At 39.6% G+C, this 15,452-nt stretch overlaps 1 protein-coding gene across 3 annotated transcripts in view; it reads right to left on the reverse strand.

The window, feature by feature from the left end:
- Nucleotides 1–7,324, reverse strand: part of palm1a (paralemmin 1a) — a 33,533-nt gene extending 26,209 nt beyond the window's left edge. The window contains exon 1 of one of the 3 annotated variants that reach the window (XM_035413528.1): nucleotides 6,883–7,324. In XM_035413528.1, the coding sequence (XP_035269419.1) occupies nucleotides 6,883–6,887 (5 nt within the window). In that variant the 5' untranslated portion in view covers nucleotides 6,888–7,324. The remainder of the gene's footprint in view (nucleotides 1–6,882) is intronic. The other 2 variants (XM_035413529.1, XM_035413531.1) reach the window with 2 other exon arrangements.
- Between the last annotated feature and the right edge of the window lie 8,128 nt (nucleotides 7,325–15,452).

Consider the following 15,452-nt stretch of genomic DNA (forward strand, 5'->3'; position numbering starts at 1 on the left):
TGCCACTGATAGGTGCTGGTTTTATTTATTTTTGCTGGTACCAAAAACATAACAAAAAACTCACAGAATACACACAAATACAAACAAAAAATATGAATTTTAAGTAGCGGGCTTGTGACATTACTCGCAGGCATCATATCTGATGGACTGGCCTTTAATCCAAGGTATTCACAGGACTAATCAGGATTAATCTAGGATTACCTTACACAAATATGAATTAAATCTGAGCAGGGAATGAGTTAAGTGTTAGAAACCACGGCTGAGGCAATCTGATATTTGATACATCTCATTTGGGTCCAAAGGACTAGACTAAGATCAAAGAATGAAAAAATGGATGCAAAAATACACATAAAAGCAATCTAAACCATGAAAATGTGTTTACTTGAAGCTTATTTTTTAAATTTCACATTACTTTATTATGAACTGCAAACTCCATTTAGTTTTTATTTCTGGCTGTAAAGCTCACAACGGAGTTTTGAAAATTGGACATGCTTTGATATCTAAGGCCACCATAGATCCAAAACATTGAGAACACTGGAATAGCAGCAGAATCACATTTATTGTTCATTGCTACCCTGGCCAGTTCTCTATTGGTAATGCACATTTATCCATTATGACCACATATAAGACAGCAAGTGCATAAGAATGACCAGGAAATGTGTACAGTAGTGACAAAATGAAAGGTACCATAATGTCAAGCTATACTGGTTCCAGTGTGCAGAGCCAGTCTAACCCAAAGTGACATAATTGGGTCCCCAGCTGAGGGCCCCACAACTGCCAGGGGCCGAGCAAATTATCTAAAATACATACATTATTTAGGGGGTGGGTGGGATGAGGGGGCCTCCAAATCACATCCTGCTTAGGACCCCTCAAAGGCTAGGGCTGTGGAGTGTTGAGTCGCACTCCATCGCTGTGGCGGCTCCTATCACTGAACACGCGGTGCCCCGTGTCTGCCTCCCTTCCTCCCCTGGGCTGGCACGGCAGAACAATGCCCCATGCTGAGGCTCAGCAGTAGCAACCCAGTGAGGCGTGCCCCTAAAACCACCACGGGCATAAATAATCACAGGCTAATAAAACCGGCGGAAATGTTGCCACCGACAAGTTCAAGGCCCGGGGATTATTAGTTTAACCTTTAGCTTCAGGCTAGAAAAAATCAGGGAAAAAAAGAATCCCTGACGGTTGAATGTGCAAGCTGGCAGATTACTGACAGCGGTCTGAGGTCACTGAAAGAAGTGACGGAGGCAGCTTGAATAATTTCCGTGCTTGGGCAGTCAATCGTCATCTATGGCAAGCGTCAACTTTTTTTCCAAGCGAAAACTCTGAATGCAATGTATTCCCATCCCCTATCCCAAAAAAAAAAAAAAAAAAAATTCATGCAACACTTTGTGAACTGCGCATTGTTTGCTGATATGGGATATGGTTTTTTTTGGAGTTTTGCCACTTTTAGTTTCACGTTTAATCATCTGAAACTCTGGCAATCGATGAATCTGTGCTGACGTTTGTCTTTCCTTGGTCTCATCCTGTTTGTGCAACAGGATAGGGAGAGACATGCCGAGCCATTAAAGCGTCCTGCTATAAAATCCCGCCGCATGCATTAGCGCACAACGTACAAAATACAACTACACTGTTGTTTCAGCACTGCCGACAACATGGAAGCAGCTGCCAGGAATTCAGAAGACCGTGGAGACCGTCTGAGCGTTTCTATCCCAAATATAACTGACTGTGCAAGTACATATAGCTACTGCATTACAGACACACACATGCAGTATACATGTTCAAATAGACAGAGCATTTAGACTGAAACACATAGTGAGACACACTACTTTTACAGTCTTGTGGTAGTGCATCATGGGGACACAGCAAGAGACCTCTTACTGTTGGACCAAGCCCCCAGCTCTGGAATTCTGTTAGATATCTTTCTATAAATATGTGTATATATACAGCTCCTCAACAGCATTCCAAACTCCTATCATAGCCACCAGCAGAATCTAACAGGCAAAAGCCTGCTGTGACATTTGCTGTCGATAGGCTGTGATTCTACAGAAAGGAAAGGGGCAGCCAGCCACTAATCTATAAGCGCTCACACAGTCCTCGCTTGTGTTGTCACAGCTTGTTTTTCCGGCTTGAGTTGTCATACAATTGGTGTCATTGTAAAAAGTCCTTTCACCTCTGTATAATTTCCAATGAAACGGCATTGAGGTCAGTCTTTGTTTGATACGCCCAACAGAAACATAGTAAAAGGTTGTCAAGAATAAACTGTAAAAATTAATTTACACAAGGCTTCTAATGGGGAATGGCATACTGTATTTGCTTTTAGCAGCTTTGCGGCAACTCTTTTTAAAGAATATTACACGGATACACACTCAGACATACCTTGTTTGTGTTGCATGCCTATCAGAGCACATAGTCAAGGTCTCCATGTGATTGCTTATGGCTTAATAAAGCCGCAGAACTACAAACAGTTGACATTGATCCGCCCAGGTCAAAAGTCATTGCTAGTGGCAAAACTCTACTCAGCCTGATATTTTACCCTGTAACAAATTTGTTTTAATGAAGATACTGTTAGACAATTAGACAAAATACCATCTGATTGGCAATTAAATACCGTGTAACTGTCGATCAACTGACTGACTGAAATTTTGATATTTGAAAATCCCAGGGAGTGGCAGTTTAGTTTTAAGGTGGAAAGACCTGCTTGCACATCCCTGAATCTTAATGGGAGATGGTATCTTCCTGGCCATGATTTATATGGCCATCCAGGGATGTGCAAGCCTGTTAGGCAGCAAAGTGACCTTGCCTATGGGAACCAATACAAGGCTCTCATGACCTCCCCATTTTCACTATAGAGGCAATAAAGCAGAACGGAAAAAGTGAAAATCAATCAGGCCCGGGGGACAAGTAAACCAGAACACGTTTAAGAGGATAAGTTGTGTCTGGATATAATATAATGACAACAAAACACAAAGAAGAACACCAGGAACCAGGCCACTACCATTATTGCCACACAACAAATTAAAAGAGAAAAGATATATGGAGGTGACCAGTAAAAAGTTTTAGTATAATAAGTATATATAAATAATATAATAACTAAATTTAACTAGATTATCTTTATGACATGATTATCTTTGTATTTGTGTAATATCACAAGCCAGAAATAACAAGATCTTGTGTGCTAAAATAACCTTAGGCAATTAAAACATTCCTAAAACCATGTAGCATTTGATCTATCCTAGCGGCCAAAGACCACTTTGTTGGACACTGAAGCCTAGTTAACAATTGGCATTGGGGTCAGACAAAGAAAAACAACTGGAGAAGGGCGTGTTAAGCATGGATGTCAATGGAGAATTTCATATTTATCCACTTTTGCTGCACAGTGCCAATAGATCTACTCTCTGGTAAAAGGACATGAGCTTAGAGCCACTGTCATATCCCTTTACATGCCTTATCCAGATAATTCCCGTCTGTAGACCAGAGGCAGTCATACTGATGTGAACAGAAATACAGTGGACATGTCTGTTGCCCACACCAAACTATGTATCAATGACATAACATTCAAAATACATATTTAGGTTCAAAGGGCGGCAGTGTAGTACAATGGGTAAGGACCTAAAGGTTCCATGCTCGATTCTCAGATAGGACACTGCTGCTTTACCCTTGAGCAAGGTACTTAACCTGCACTGCTTCAGTATATATCCAGCTGTATTAATGGATGCTATGTAAATGCTTTCTGAAAATGTTGTGTAAGTCGCTCTGAATAAGGGAATCTGCTAAATGCCTGAAATGAAATTTCTTAAAGACAAATGCCCAGCTTTCATTTCAACTTAAAGCGAGACTGTCTTATACACACCCACAAATTATTATTTTACTTTATGAGTTGAATTTTATGGTAATGCCTGGAATTTTATATTTCTGCACTTGGAGCGGTGGCTCAGTTCAGAGATGGCTGGGCCTGTACACAGACTATGCTGGGATCAACATCTTTTTGTCTTGTTCTTCCATAAAGCTTGTATTCAAAGGACTCCTTAACAAAACAGTTCGGTCAACTGAAAGAGTGCTGTTAGTTTCTATGGATACCAGCCCTGTGAAAAAATGCCCAGATTTTTTTAGCTGTACACAACAACACAATGACACTTGAAAACTATTTGCAGCAATGTTGCACGCTTCATTCGAATTGAACTGTGTAGTCAAAACATTTCATTTGAACAGAAAAGACCAAAACTGACTGAAGCACTTAAACACTTATCTTAAACACGGTAGATTCTTTTTTTTCTCATTAACTGATTTTTGGAATTGGAATGGAATTTTGGTGTTTTTACAGTATGCGTTTGGCAGAACTGTAAAGTTGACTGTGATTGTGAATAACCTGCACTAATGCTGGTCAGGGTCTTTATTGTGAGGAGTGAGGTAAGCCAGGGAAGGTCTTGGCTTTCTGTGGGAGTATCTCAGGGGCATACAGCACAGGGCTGTGTCAGAGACAGCACGGCACTATCCAGAACCCACATGGCACACAGCAGGCGACAAGGGACAGCAAGGGTAGACTAATCTGGGGCCTGGAAGCCAATCAAAGAACTAGCCTTCACAGAAAGGTGTGCACAATCCAGTCTGTTAATTATGATGAAACTACTTAGCAACACTTCATAGCAACCCAAACTACACAATAAAATGGCCAGTGCTACGTCAACTCTTACAGAACACATACTGTTTGAGTCCAATAGGGACTCATATGTACACTGTAGGAGCAGAATTAACAACATTTTCCCGTGTATGCACTGGCCCACTTCCAGCACCCTTTAAAATAGTTTTATGAGTGTCAACGATCAATATTCATACAATAACACTTTTACCCTCGGTGATAGAATCTGAATAGTCAAGACTGAAGGGAGCCCTTCCTTGTCTGAGCCCACTTGGGGCGTTGGGGAAGAATGAGAGCAGGCACAGAGAAAGCTGTCTTGGGAATGAGAGGAGAGACTACTACAGTGAACAGACTTAATTACAGGAATGTGTGTGTGTGTGGTGTGTGAGGGACAGAGAGAGAGAGAGAGAGAGAGAGAGAGAGAGGTGCGAGGGGTGTTGAGACAGAGGTTCAAAGACAAGCTGTTCTGTAACTGGAGTACTATCAGAGATACTCTGCTCTCCCAACAGTTACTCCAGGAATCTCAATGAAAGGTCCAGCCCATATTGAATAACAGATGCTTTTCCGTTAGTAATAAAAATAGCCACAGTGCTGTTTGATACATTTTGTCACTGGAACTCCCTCTAGTTTTGCAACTGTAAGAAATCACACTTAAAAAAACCATAATCTGTGTAAACCATCATGTAGCGTGTACATACCATTCAACAAGTTGAAATAAACTGATTCCACAATCAAATTTGCCCTAATTTTTCTGATCTCTCTTTTGCCAGGAACAGTAAATATAAGGGTTTCACACACTGTGACAGGGTCAAAAGGCCCTGCAGTTGTTTGTGTCAAACTACTAAAGGAAGATGCTAATGACGTCTCGTTGACCTGTCCCTCACCTGTTCATCCAGATACCTCTAGGGCCGAACACTCATTTACACACCACTCTTTTGCACCCAAAGAAAGCAGAGCACACACGGGAAACGTGAGCATTTTTATGAAGATAATGAGGACAATATGACCTATGGCGAATTCATAAATTTGAATAATATCATATATTGATGTTAAGCAAAACCCAGCTAGCAGTTGTTAGACCCATGAGGAATGATTCAAAAGACATTAGACAAGCATCATGCAGTGTATTTTTATAGTAGCCTACGTGTTAATGCTTTAGCAAATTCAGCATGATATATTTTTCCATTTTTAATTTAGATTTAAGCTTTTTAATCAGCATACATAATCTGAAGGACATTACAGTAAAGCTATGAAAAATATATTATAGCTTCATTCAAAATGATGCTATGAAAATATATCTGTTTCTGCAGACACCAGTTACCCACAGTCAGTGGCCCAAACAGCCATGTTGGAACAGCCCATTTCTGTCAACACACCAGAAAATGAAAGCCAGCGCTGAATCTTCTCACATGCACACCCACGACTCAGACATCCAGCACCACTAATACCGTTATCTTCCCACTAATTCCGCGGTACGCAACATTCTTACCGCTGCAAAATCTGGACGCATGACTCTTACTAAGACAGGGTATTTTTTGCACAATGAAGAAAACATGCAGCCGGCACCGTATATTTGTAGATAAAAAATAAACAGCATCGCGGTAACCATCGATCGATACGTGATTACGCATATAATCAACGCTTAGTCATAGACTACGTGCCTACTGTATAATGACATACATATTTATTGGAGGGGGAAAAAAACCCACAATAGCTGATAAAAACGCTATATGTTTTTTACTAAGTGAGCACTGCACGATCTCCAGCTGATATTCCAATGTACCATGCCCATGCCCCTTCCTCCTTGCTACATCCCCCATATCTTTCTTAATACGCACACCAAACACGTCCCCTTCATATTAGACAACCTCCCGTTAACTGTTCGACTCCTTGCGGTAATTCCATGCACATGGCAGCCTCATCTTCTGGACGCCGCCCGCTCAAATACAGCTGGAATTTCAACTTTGAAAATAGCCACCATGGAAAAATAGCCTGACAGTATACCACATAAAACGCCCGCACTGTTAGAATGCGTTTGAGCCTTTGCATTCAGGGATTCGATCCGCTAACTGTAACGGATTGCAAGAAAATGAATTATTGAGCTAATTAGCAAAAATTAAATTCGATGCTAGGCGAGTCCACGAAGATAACATAACCATTAAAATATTACATTTAAATCATACAACATTGTCTGAAAAAAGCATTCTGAAAATGATAAATCAGAAGAAAAATAATCAACAGCTACTTACTCCATGCTTTTCACCTCTCTGGTCTTATAATTTAACTGCGTCTGTTTTCTTGAGATTGCGTAATTGTTGGGAATTGATACGTTTCTTTTTATTATTATTCAGTGTTAAAACCGTGACCCACTACCAGCAATTTCTCTCCCCGATCCCCTCCCCTTCTCTCTTAGCGGTAAAATCGAGAAATCGGTGGTGTTCCTCCCCTGTCTCTTATTATTCGTGGGGAGCGCCACTCGCCCCAACTGATTTGACAGGCTGCAACCCTTGTTCAGCGAACGAAAGAGAGGTTGGTGCGTATGTATGTGGTAGACAGCTCCTAGGCTCTCGCTTTCCGCATCCCAACCCTCGTCTATCCCCCCTCCTTTAAAAAAAAATGTCTTTTGTTTGCTACTCGCCCGAGATTTTGAGTTCTACAATGCAATGCTTTTGGCTCCCCAGCGCTATGTAAAGTGGAAAAGACAGATACGCCCCCTCCTGGAGAAACGAAGGCAGTGGCGTGGGAGGCATCGAAAGGTGAGTGAACGAAAACATGACGAACTGGTCTAATATAGCAGCATAGGCTGCCTAGCGCTAGCTACAGCTACCGACATCACGACCGAATTCTGGACAGATCGCTTCTGCGTGGATTACCGTGGGTCCCCCTCCCACAATAGTTCAAAATTGACATGTACGTTTCTATATATATATATATTTATTTTTATTTTTTTTTATTTTTTTGCCGTTAACAAGGTGACACGGCGTATTCGCAGCTGTTTCACTCGCAATGCTCACTGGTGGCCAAGTTACACTGACAGTTTCGTTGACATTTTGTTTTTTGTTTTTGTTGTTTAACATAGTCAGATATAAACCTGGCAATATGTGCCATCAGATGTGAGCTTAATATCTTTAATTTAGATGTACAGAAGAAACGTTGGACGAATATGCATCAGAAACATCGATTCTACTCGAGGAGTAAAGTTAGCCATGATTGGTGGTGAAAATAAATCTATATCAGAAAACTGTCAGCTTCTATAAATGTATGCTATAGAAAGGTTGAACATCCTCAAAGACACGTAGGCCTAATTTCCACAGTAATTATACCTGGTTCAGATAGAGGCTATATTTGAGAGAGGGCCCTCCTGCAACTCTTTCTGTGTAGCAGAAGGAACCTGTTTATTTCCCATTGGTGTGCTACACTGATCTGTACAGTTGCCCATTGCATTAATCCTCTGCAGCAGAATTTTTAACATCTGTGTTGTAGTCACATGTACATTTATAACTCATTTTTTCATCATTGCTACACTTCGCTTCGTTTCACTTGTATCGTTTCATTTTTTGTCGTTCGGTTTGCTTGTTCCACGATTATTTTTGCGCTTTCAAAAAATTCCTTTTATGCAGCACTGTTGCTAAATTACTGATTATTAGATTATTATGTAAACAGATTATTTTGGATCCTGTCAGTTTCATTTTGTAATTAAGAAGCTTCACTTGTTGCAGTGCTACACACATGATGGTTGCTTCGACAATCTATGGTTTGTTTTCCTGTTTAGATATAACTACTGTAGATTCCACTCTTTTGATGTAACAGTAGTCAGTGTAGTTTGTGAATATATGCCACAGTGTAGAATGTGTTCTTTAGTAACATAATATAAACCTATTGTGACATATCTGCATATTTTATCTTGAAAGTTTTGAGAATGATTGTACTGGCCAATAGAATATATTCTTGAATGCTGGATAATATGTTAACCATACAGAGATGTGTCCAGTTGTGTGTTTTATTTATAGACTGTGAATATGGCAGATAAGGTGGAATGCCTGCACTGTGATTCTCCTCTCTCTCTCTTTCTCTCTCTCTCTCTCTCTATTTACTTAAAAGTATTTACATATTTTTTTAAGGAATATCATAAGCACATTTATTTGTAAATAGGTGGGATTAGCATATGATAAAAGTAAATATATTGGAAAAAATATTTCACCCTTACATTAATTGTACTTGTTGTATTGTTTATGTGTGAATACCTCTGGCAAGCTCCATTATTGTCTCCTTTTATTCATCAGGTCCATTCATGAGTCAGAAGCTGTTCAATCATGGCTAGATGTAAAAAATGATTTGGTGATAATAATTTAAATGCCATATCTCTCACCATTCACCTGCATTGTATATGTGGAAATTGATGTAGATAATGATACATTAATGAGCAATCTACTTGAGCTGTAAGCAAAAAGGTGCAAGATTGAATTTTTTCTCAGTGAGGGATGTTGCATTCAAGTTAATCAAGAAAAAATAAATAAAATTCTGCCGTGAACCAATCAAATGCAGCCTTGTGTGTTGTGGTCATCTGAGTCATTTTTAACTCTGATGGCAAAACTGTCAGTGCACCAGTGGAGAAGACATGTCAGGTGCAGATGTATAGTATCTTTTTGTGGATCTTTTTGATCCAAAAGCAGGCAAAGGAATAACTACAAAGTGCTTCTCACTTGTATGTTAAAGATATTATTTATATTATCAGCTTCATCTCATTTGACTCAATAATAGTATCAATTTTGTGTGGATTAATTTAACATTTTCACTTTAAATTAATTGAATGTGTTCACTTCCTCCAAGATACTTACATAAATCTTAAATGGCCAGTCGTGTTATATCAAGCAATGTATTATTTTGTAACATTAATGAAAACGTGAAAGCTTTTTTTTCCCAAAGTGCCCAAAGAAAAAAACCACATATATTTTGATTCAGGAAAACTAGTTTGTTTGCGTTTATTTTAGTTTCCTTATATTTGTACTTCCACTTTTATATGTTATCACATAAAATAAATATTTGCGGAGTGTATACATTAAGATATGTGTCTGATTATAATAATGTCTGTAGAACAGGACAACTCTCACATTAAATACCTAAATCTACCTCTAGGTGGGGTATTTGTCCCATGTCTGATATCTCCAAGTCCGTAGGGGATAATGGCATGGCCACTGCCATGAATTGATTCTGCAAGGTAGGAAATATCACTGTCAAGAAGGCAGAACAATGCAGACATACTCTCTATCCTGCTAGATTAAAAATAGCGAGGTATTCATTTCAAATTCAAAAAAACAGAAAGAGAAAACACAAAATGATTCCCCAGGCGGCACTTGCAGCAGTAGCTTGTGAACAAAACGAAGCAGTTGCTTTGATTGTCTCTGTTTGTTCATAAGCAGGCCAATGACTAACAGTGCTTGAATAACCCAGAAACATTTCTTCAGAATTTGCCATGTACACTGCAAGTGTACAATGCACTCTGGATAGCTAACATTGTTTTTTCCATTGAGTGCACCATTCTAAATTGTGTCATTCTGTTTGTGCGCATTGCTGTGGCGGTGCTGAGAATCTCCACCTCTTAGATCCATGGCTGGTCTGGTGCAGTTCACTACTACGATAATAACAACGGCTGCGGTGCTCAGCAACGACCCCATGCATCACCTGCTTAGTCACATTAACGATCTTGTCGAAGCTATTGCTCATCATGGGGCAGAATGGAAAGCGGCTATTGAGGATGTGCTGAGAAGACACCCTGTGGCTGGGCAGTTAAAAGGATCAGAGACAAATCCCTGGACTGGCCGCAGCACTGGAATGGTCAGCAGACCTGACAATGGGAATTTGCCTTTGTTTGTCTGGTAGCCAGTGTGTGACAGAGGTACAGAGGCCCTCTCCATCTGAATTGTGAACTTCATTACATCAGTTCAGCTAAGGGAGGCTGTCACGAAGCAGAAAGTAGCTGTTAAAGGAGAGCTAATCATTTTCATTTAATAAAATTTACATTTGAATATTTAATCCGAAACCCCCTGCCGAAGGGGATGAAATTTTAATGCGTTCTACATAGCACATTAAAGGACTGCACATGAGCATAGTCTCCTCGAGACAAAGGTCATATTCTAGCCACTCTCAGCATTCCCTCCATCCTCCACGCCCACCACCCCCGTCCCACCCCCAGCCCACCCCTACTGCAGATCCTCCAGCAGCTTGCACACAGCTCCCAAGTCGGTATGGCAGTTGCCGTGGTAACTTGACACGTCTCCATTTGCTCTGATCAATAGGAATGTTAACGTCGGTCTCTGGAATGCAGCCAGAGCTCCATAGATCCAATGGGGGCTTCCTCTTCCAGACACAAAGGAAAGACTGAGGGTCTCAGCTGGGAGGAGAGGCAAGGTGGATGATGTAGTTTCATTCCACAGTACCATCTTATTTTATATTTTTAGTAGAGCACTACTGAACCCTCCAGGTTGAGATAATCCTAGTAGCATTGTTTCAAGAGCTCTCATGCATATTTAGAGGTCCTTACAGGTCCTATGATTGCATGTTCATTTCACACCATTGTTTATTATTATTATTATTATTATTATAATAATAATAATAATAATAATAATAATAATCATCATCATCATCATCATATAAACTTTATTTTTATAGCACCTTTCATACAAGAAATGCGGCTCAAAGTGCTTTACAATAAAGCACTGTTTGATTGTCTAAATTACCCAGGCCGGTTGTTTGATGGAATTAAATCAGTGTTTATGGGGAATTTAAACACAATTTTAAAAGACACTCGTTAGCATGAATGATTTCAGAATGATTTGTCTCTGTGTTGTGTGTCAGTCCTGACTCTGAAATTGAAAGCTGCTGCCTTTAATCTGCGTGACCGCTGTTTAATGACCAGCTGATGAAAACCCCAGGTAGATTATGCGATATGAGTACTTGATCCACAGCCGCCAGTGAGCTGAAAATAGGAAATCACAAACTGGAATGTAGGAAGAAAGCCTGACTGCGAACAAAGCCAAACGGGTCTATTTTCGCAGAGGAACTCTCAGCTGAAGTGAATATGTGAGCTTGTGTGTTGATGAAGATTTCCACTCACTGTGAGTGCAAAATGGCAAGAGTCAACAGGACAGATCAGAGCAAACTGGGCAACTAAATTAAACATTTTTTAAAAAGGTGTTTAGTGTTTTTAAAGGGATGCTAAGAAATGGCTGACACTTTATTGCTAGTAATATCAAGATACCCCAATCAGAATAAATAAGGGGGGAAGCGACTAATTATCGCAGACGTGAATGAAATATCCAGGGCTATTTCCATGATGAAGCATTTTTGTCAGCAGGGCAAGAGAACTCACATCAATTATCCATGGTGAGACACAGTCACCTAGTGATGAATATTTATCACGCATTTGCGGCCGTAGATGAATTCCCCTTCAGGATGTCCGTAGGGTCACACCAGTGAGCGTCTATTGCTCCTCCCCTACCTCAAAGTTACGTTATCACAGCACTGCGTTCACAGCCTTTTAGCTTAAGTGTTTGGAAAGCTTCAGCATTGCCTTTATATGCGTTTGACCATAAAAGCTTATAAACCCATTGCCTATGTATTTTACTATTTAGCTTGAGCAAACCATTATGTCACATACAGAGATTGTGTCTCATACAGAGATATTGGATGTCTGTAGTTAATCAGAACTGAACTGGAATTTTATTTGAAATAATCTAAAGGGGAGAGATCTGGAATTTGAATCCTAATGAAGATATAGAATTTAATTTTCTTTCAGTTCCAAAAAATTCCATTCACTTTAAAATAAAAAAAGTTGCCTCCCTAAAATTAAAGCTGTCAGTCCACTCAGTAACCTTGTTTTATTTCAAATCCAATGTGCTGGAGTACAGAGCCAAAACCCACAAAAATTGCTTCACTGTCCCAATACTTTTGTATTTACCTGTATATACAGGTACAGAGTGTGGGCCTTGTTTGTGAGTAACTTGCCATTTGAGATACATTGATCTCTATCAAAAAAATAAATAAATAAAAAATTCCCAGCATGAGAACTGCTTTGAAAACTGTCAGAAGCTATCACACCTCATGATCAAAAAGTACAGAACACTAATTAAAGCTTTTTAAAAATTAATTAGTTTAAACACACTGCTCAAAGCAACAGTGTAAACGTCAACTGGCAGGACTTCAGTTCTCATCAGACAAATACATCACGAGATCTCCATTTTCTAATCTTAAAAAGCTGTCATCAAAAGCAATTCATTTTTCTAATCATCATTATTTGATCATCATATAATTTTCAATCCAAGGCACAGACAAAAAAATCAGTACCTCAAAAATATACAGTCCCACTTTCCCACAAGTGCCACTTGTGTGTATAAAAATACATACAGTCTTAGCCCTCCAAAATAAACATGGCTCAGTGTAACATAAACTTGTGGGACGGTTGTTAGCAGGGTTCACTGTTGGTTATGTCAGGTCTTAGCTAAAACCTACTAGCATCTAGGTAAAGAACTGTGCTGCTGGGGACAGGGTGAGAAAGAATACACTTCACATTGATTTGGTTTAATTATTTATTTAGTTTGGGGGGGAGAAAAAAAATCTTGTTACTCCTGAATGAGTGCAGTGTCTGTGTCGCCTCTCCACTGGGGTTTGTTTGTCCCAGCTGCTGCTTATATTAAATTAAAGCCAACATCCACTACAGCAGCATCTGTTGATCCTGTCTCATCCGGGGCTGCAGCCAGCGAGGAGGTTGCGAGCTTCAGTCTTGCCAGCGGGCAGAAGAGATGAGCTGCCCAGAGCTGTGAGGATGCAGATATCTGAGTGGGAGGTGAAAATGTCTGCATCATAATGGGACTCAGAATGAGTTCCCATGGTACCGAAAACTCTTCTGCTTCCTAATATAGAATATAAAGTTCTCATTATTTTTTTCTCATTTTTCTCTATTTTGAGGAATGTGGTAGATATAGAGAACTTCTCGAATTAAAATAATAAAGGATAACATAATTTCTTTATATTTCTCATTTTTAATTGGCCCAGAGAGTTTTTGTGTGCAGTGAGAATTTAGGATATTTACAGTTGCAGTTACAGTGATGACCTGCTAGCTTTATTGCTTGTTTTGGGCCATTCTGGGTTAAAAGCAAAAGACTATAAAACAACTTATATAGTGATGTTATGTTTCCAAAGGCTGTACATGTGAACAAATTGAGTTTATTCACAATTATATGCAAACCTATGGAAGTATCTGAAATATTCTTTCATTGCATATAAAAAGTGACTGGGTCAATTGAAAGCATACACAAAAGCTGAAATAATATTTTTTTAAATAAAAAAGTGAAGTATCTGTTTAAAGCTATAATTGACGCTGTCAATCTAGCATACTGTGACAAGAATTGTGATAAGGTAACCTGTGTATGAGTGATGTACAAATGAATTCATAATGCCATTCAATGAGTTAAAATGCCTTATAGGTAGGCATTCTTGTTTCCTTCACAGTCATTCAGAATTCCATTCCACATCCTAATAAAACTAAATAAAACAAAAATGACTTGTACGGTGTGTTCTTAAAAAAAAAAGGATGTAAGAAAAAATGACTTCTAAATAAAGCACAGTTCACAAGAAATAGAAGTGTTACATACAACAAAGACAAAAATGTTTAGAACCCTGGGCAGAATATATTCTCACCTGGAACATTCAAATTTTGCTATTGTATTGTGGAGAACAAACCAACCTAAATAAGCAGATCAAACCAATCGAACACCAAGGCTATTGGACTGATATCTGCAATCAATTCATATTGATAGTTGTCTTTGTAATTATGTTTATCTACATTTCTGTCCATGGCAGCTCCTTAATACCTTACACAGATCATGCAGTACTTATGCAAATTAGAGCTGCTGATTTAAGCATGAAAATTTGATCTCCCAGGGTTATTTAGATGTGTTTGGATATTTTGTAAAGTGGTACCTGTTTACTGCTGTGTAGATGGAAGGTTTGCCTCATTGCATGACCTATACCCTCTCTATTACCACTCCCACACCCGATCTCTCTCTCTCTATCTCTCTCGCTCTCTCTCTGTGTCTCTTTCTTGCATTCTCTCTGTGTCGCTCTTTCTTTCTCTCTCTCTCTCTCTCTCTCTCCTCATTAAAATGATAAATTGCTTCACACTCCAGGCACACATTGCTCAGCCACAGTCGCCATGGCAACAGCCAGGGCCGTGCTCGCCTTGGGGAAAAAATAAATAAATAAATACAAATATATTACAAATAAGACTGTCAACTTTGCCTCCGTTTCATCAGATTTGGCCGGTCTCCATCCTGTAGGGTAAGAGAGCTGGGTTCCATTACCCGATGAAGGAAACCAGAAGAGGTAGAAATGATGAAAAGACCGGTGGAGTGGGGGGTCTGGTCTTAGTGTACGCGCTGTGAGAATCGCATGCCCGGCCCAGCTCTTTGGAGACAGATTAAGGCCCCGAGGCTCCCACCGCTCAGCAGTGTGAGTTGCTCCAGGTTTTCATCATCCACAGGCTTTTGCTGCCGGCTGTGACCAGGGTCTGAATAATTTATGACTTCTTCGTTGTCTTAGATGCATTCTCAGACTTTGTGAGAGCCCAAGACAGCCTAAATTTAGTTATTGATTGTCTGCTTTGTCAGAGCTATAGTAGTGCCATTGACGATTTCAGACGTCTGTTTGTGCTCAGCATTGACATGTTTGGGAACTAATATTTTTAATAATCTGAAATTTATTCACATTACTCCATGGGGGCACAAATAAAACTAGTCCATAAAATGGCCTGCTGAGATTAGCA

This window comes from Anguilla anguilla, chromosome 4, assembly GCF_013347855.1.
Source record: "Anguilla anguilla isolate fAngAng1 chromosome 4, fAngAng1.pri, whole genome shotgun sequence".
Taxonomy (NCBI): Eukaryota; Metazoa; Chordata; class Actinopteri; order Anguilliformes; family Anguillidae; genus Anguilla; species Anguilla anguilla.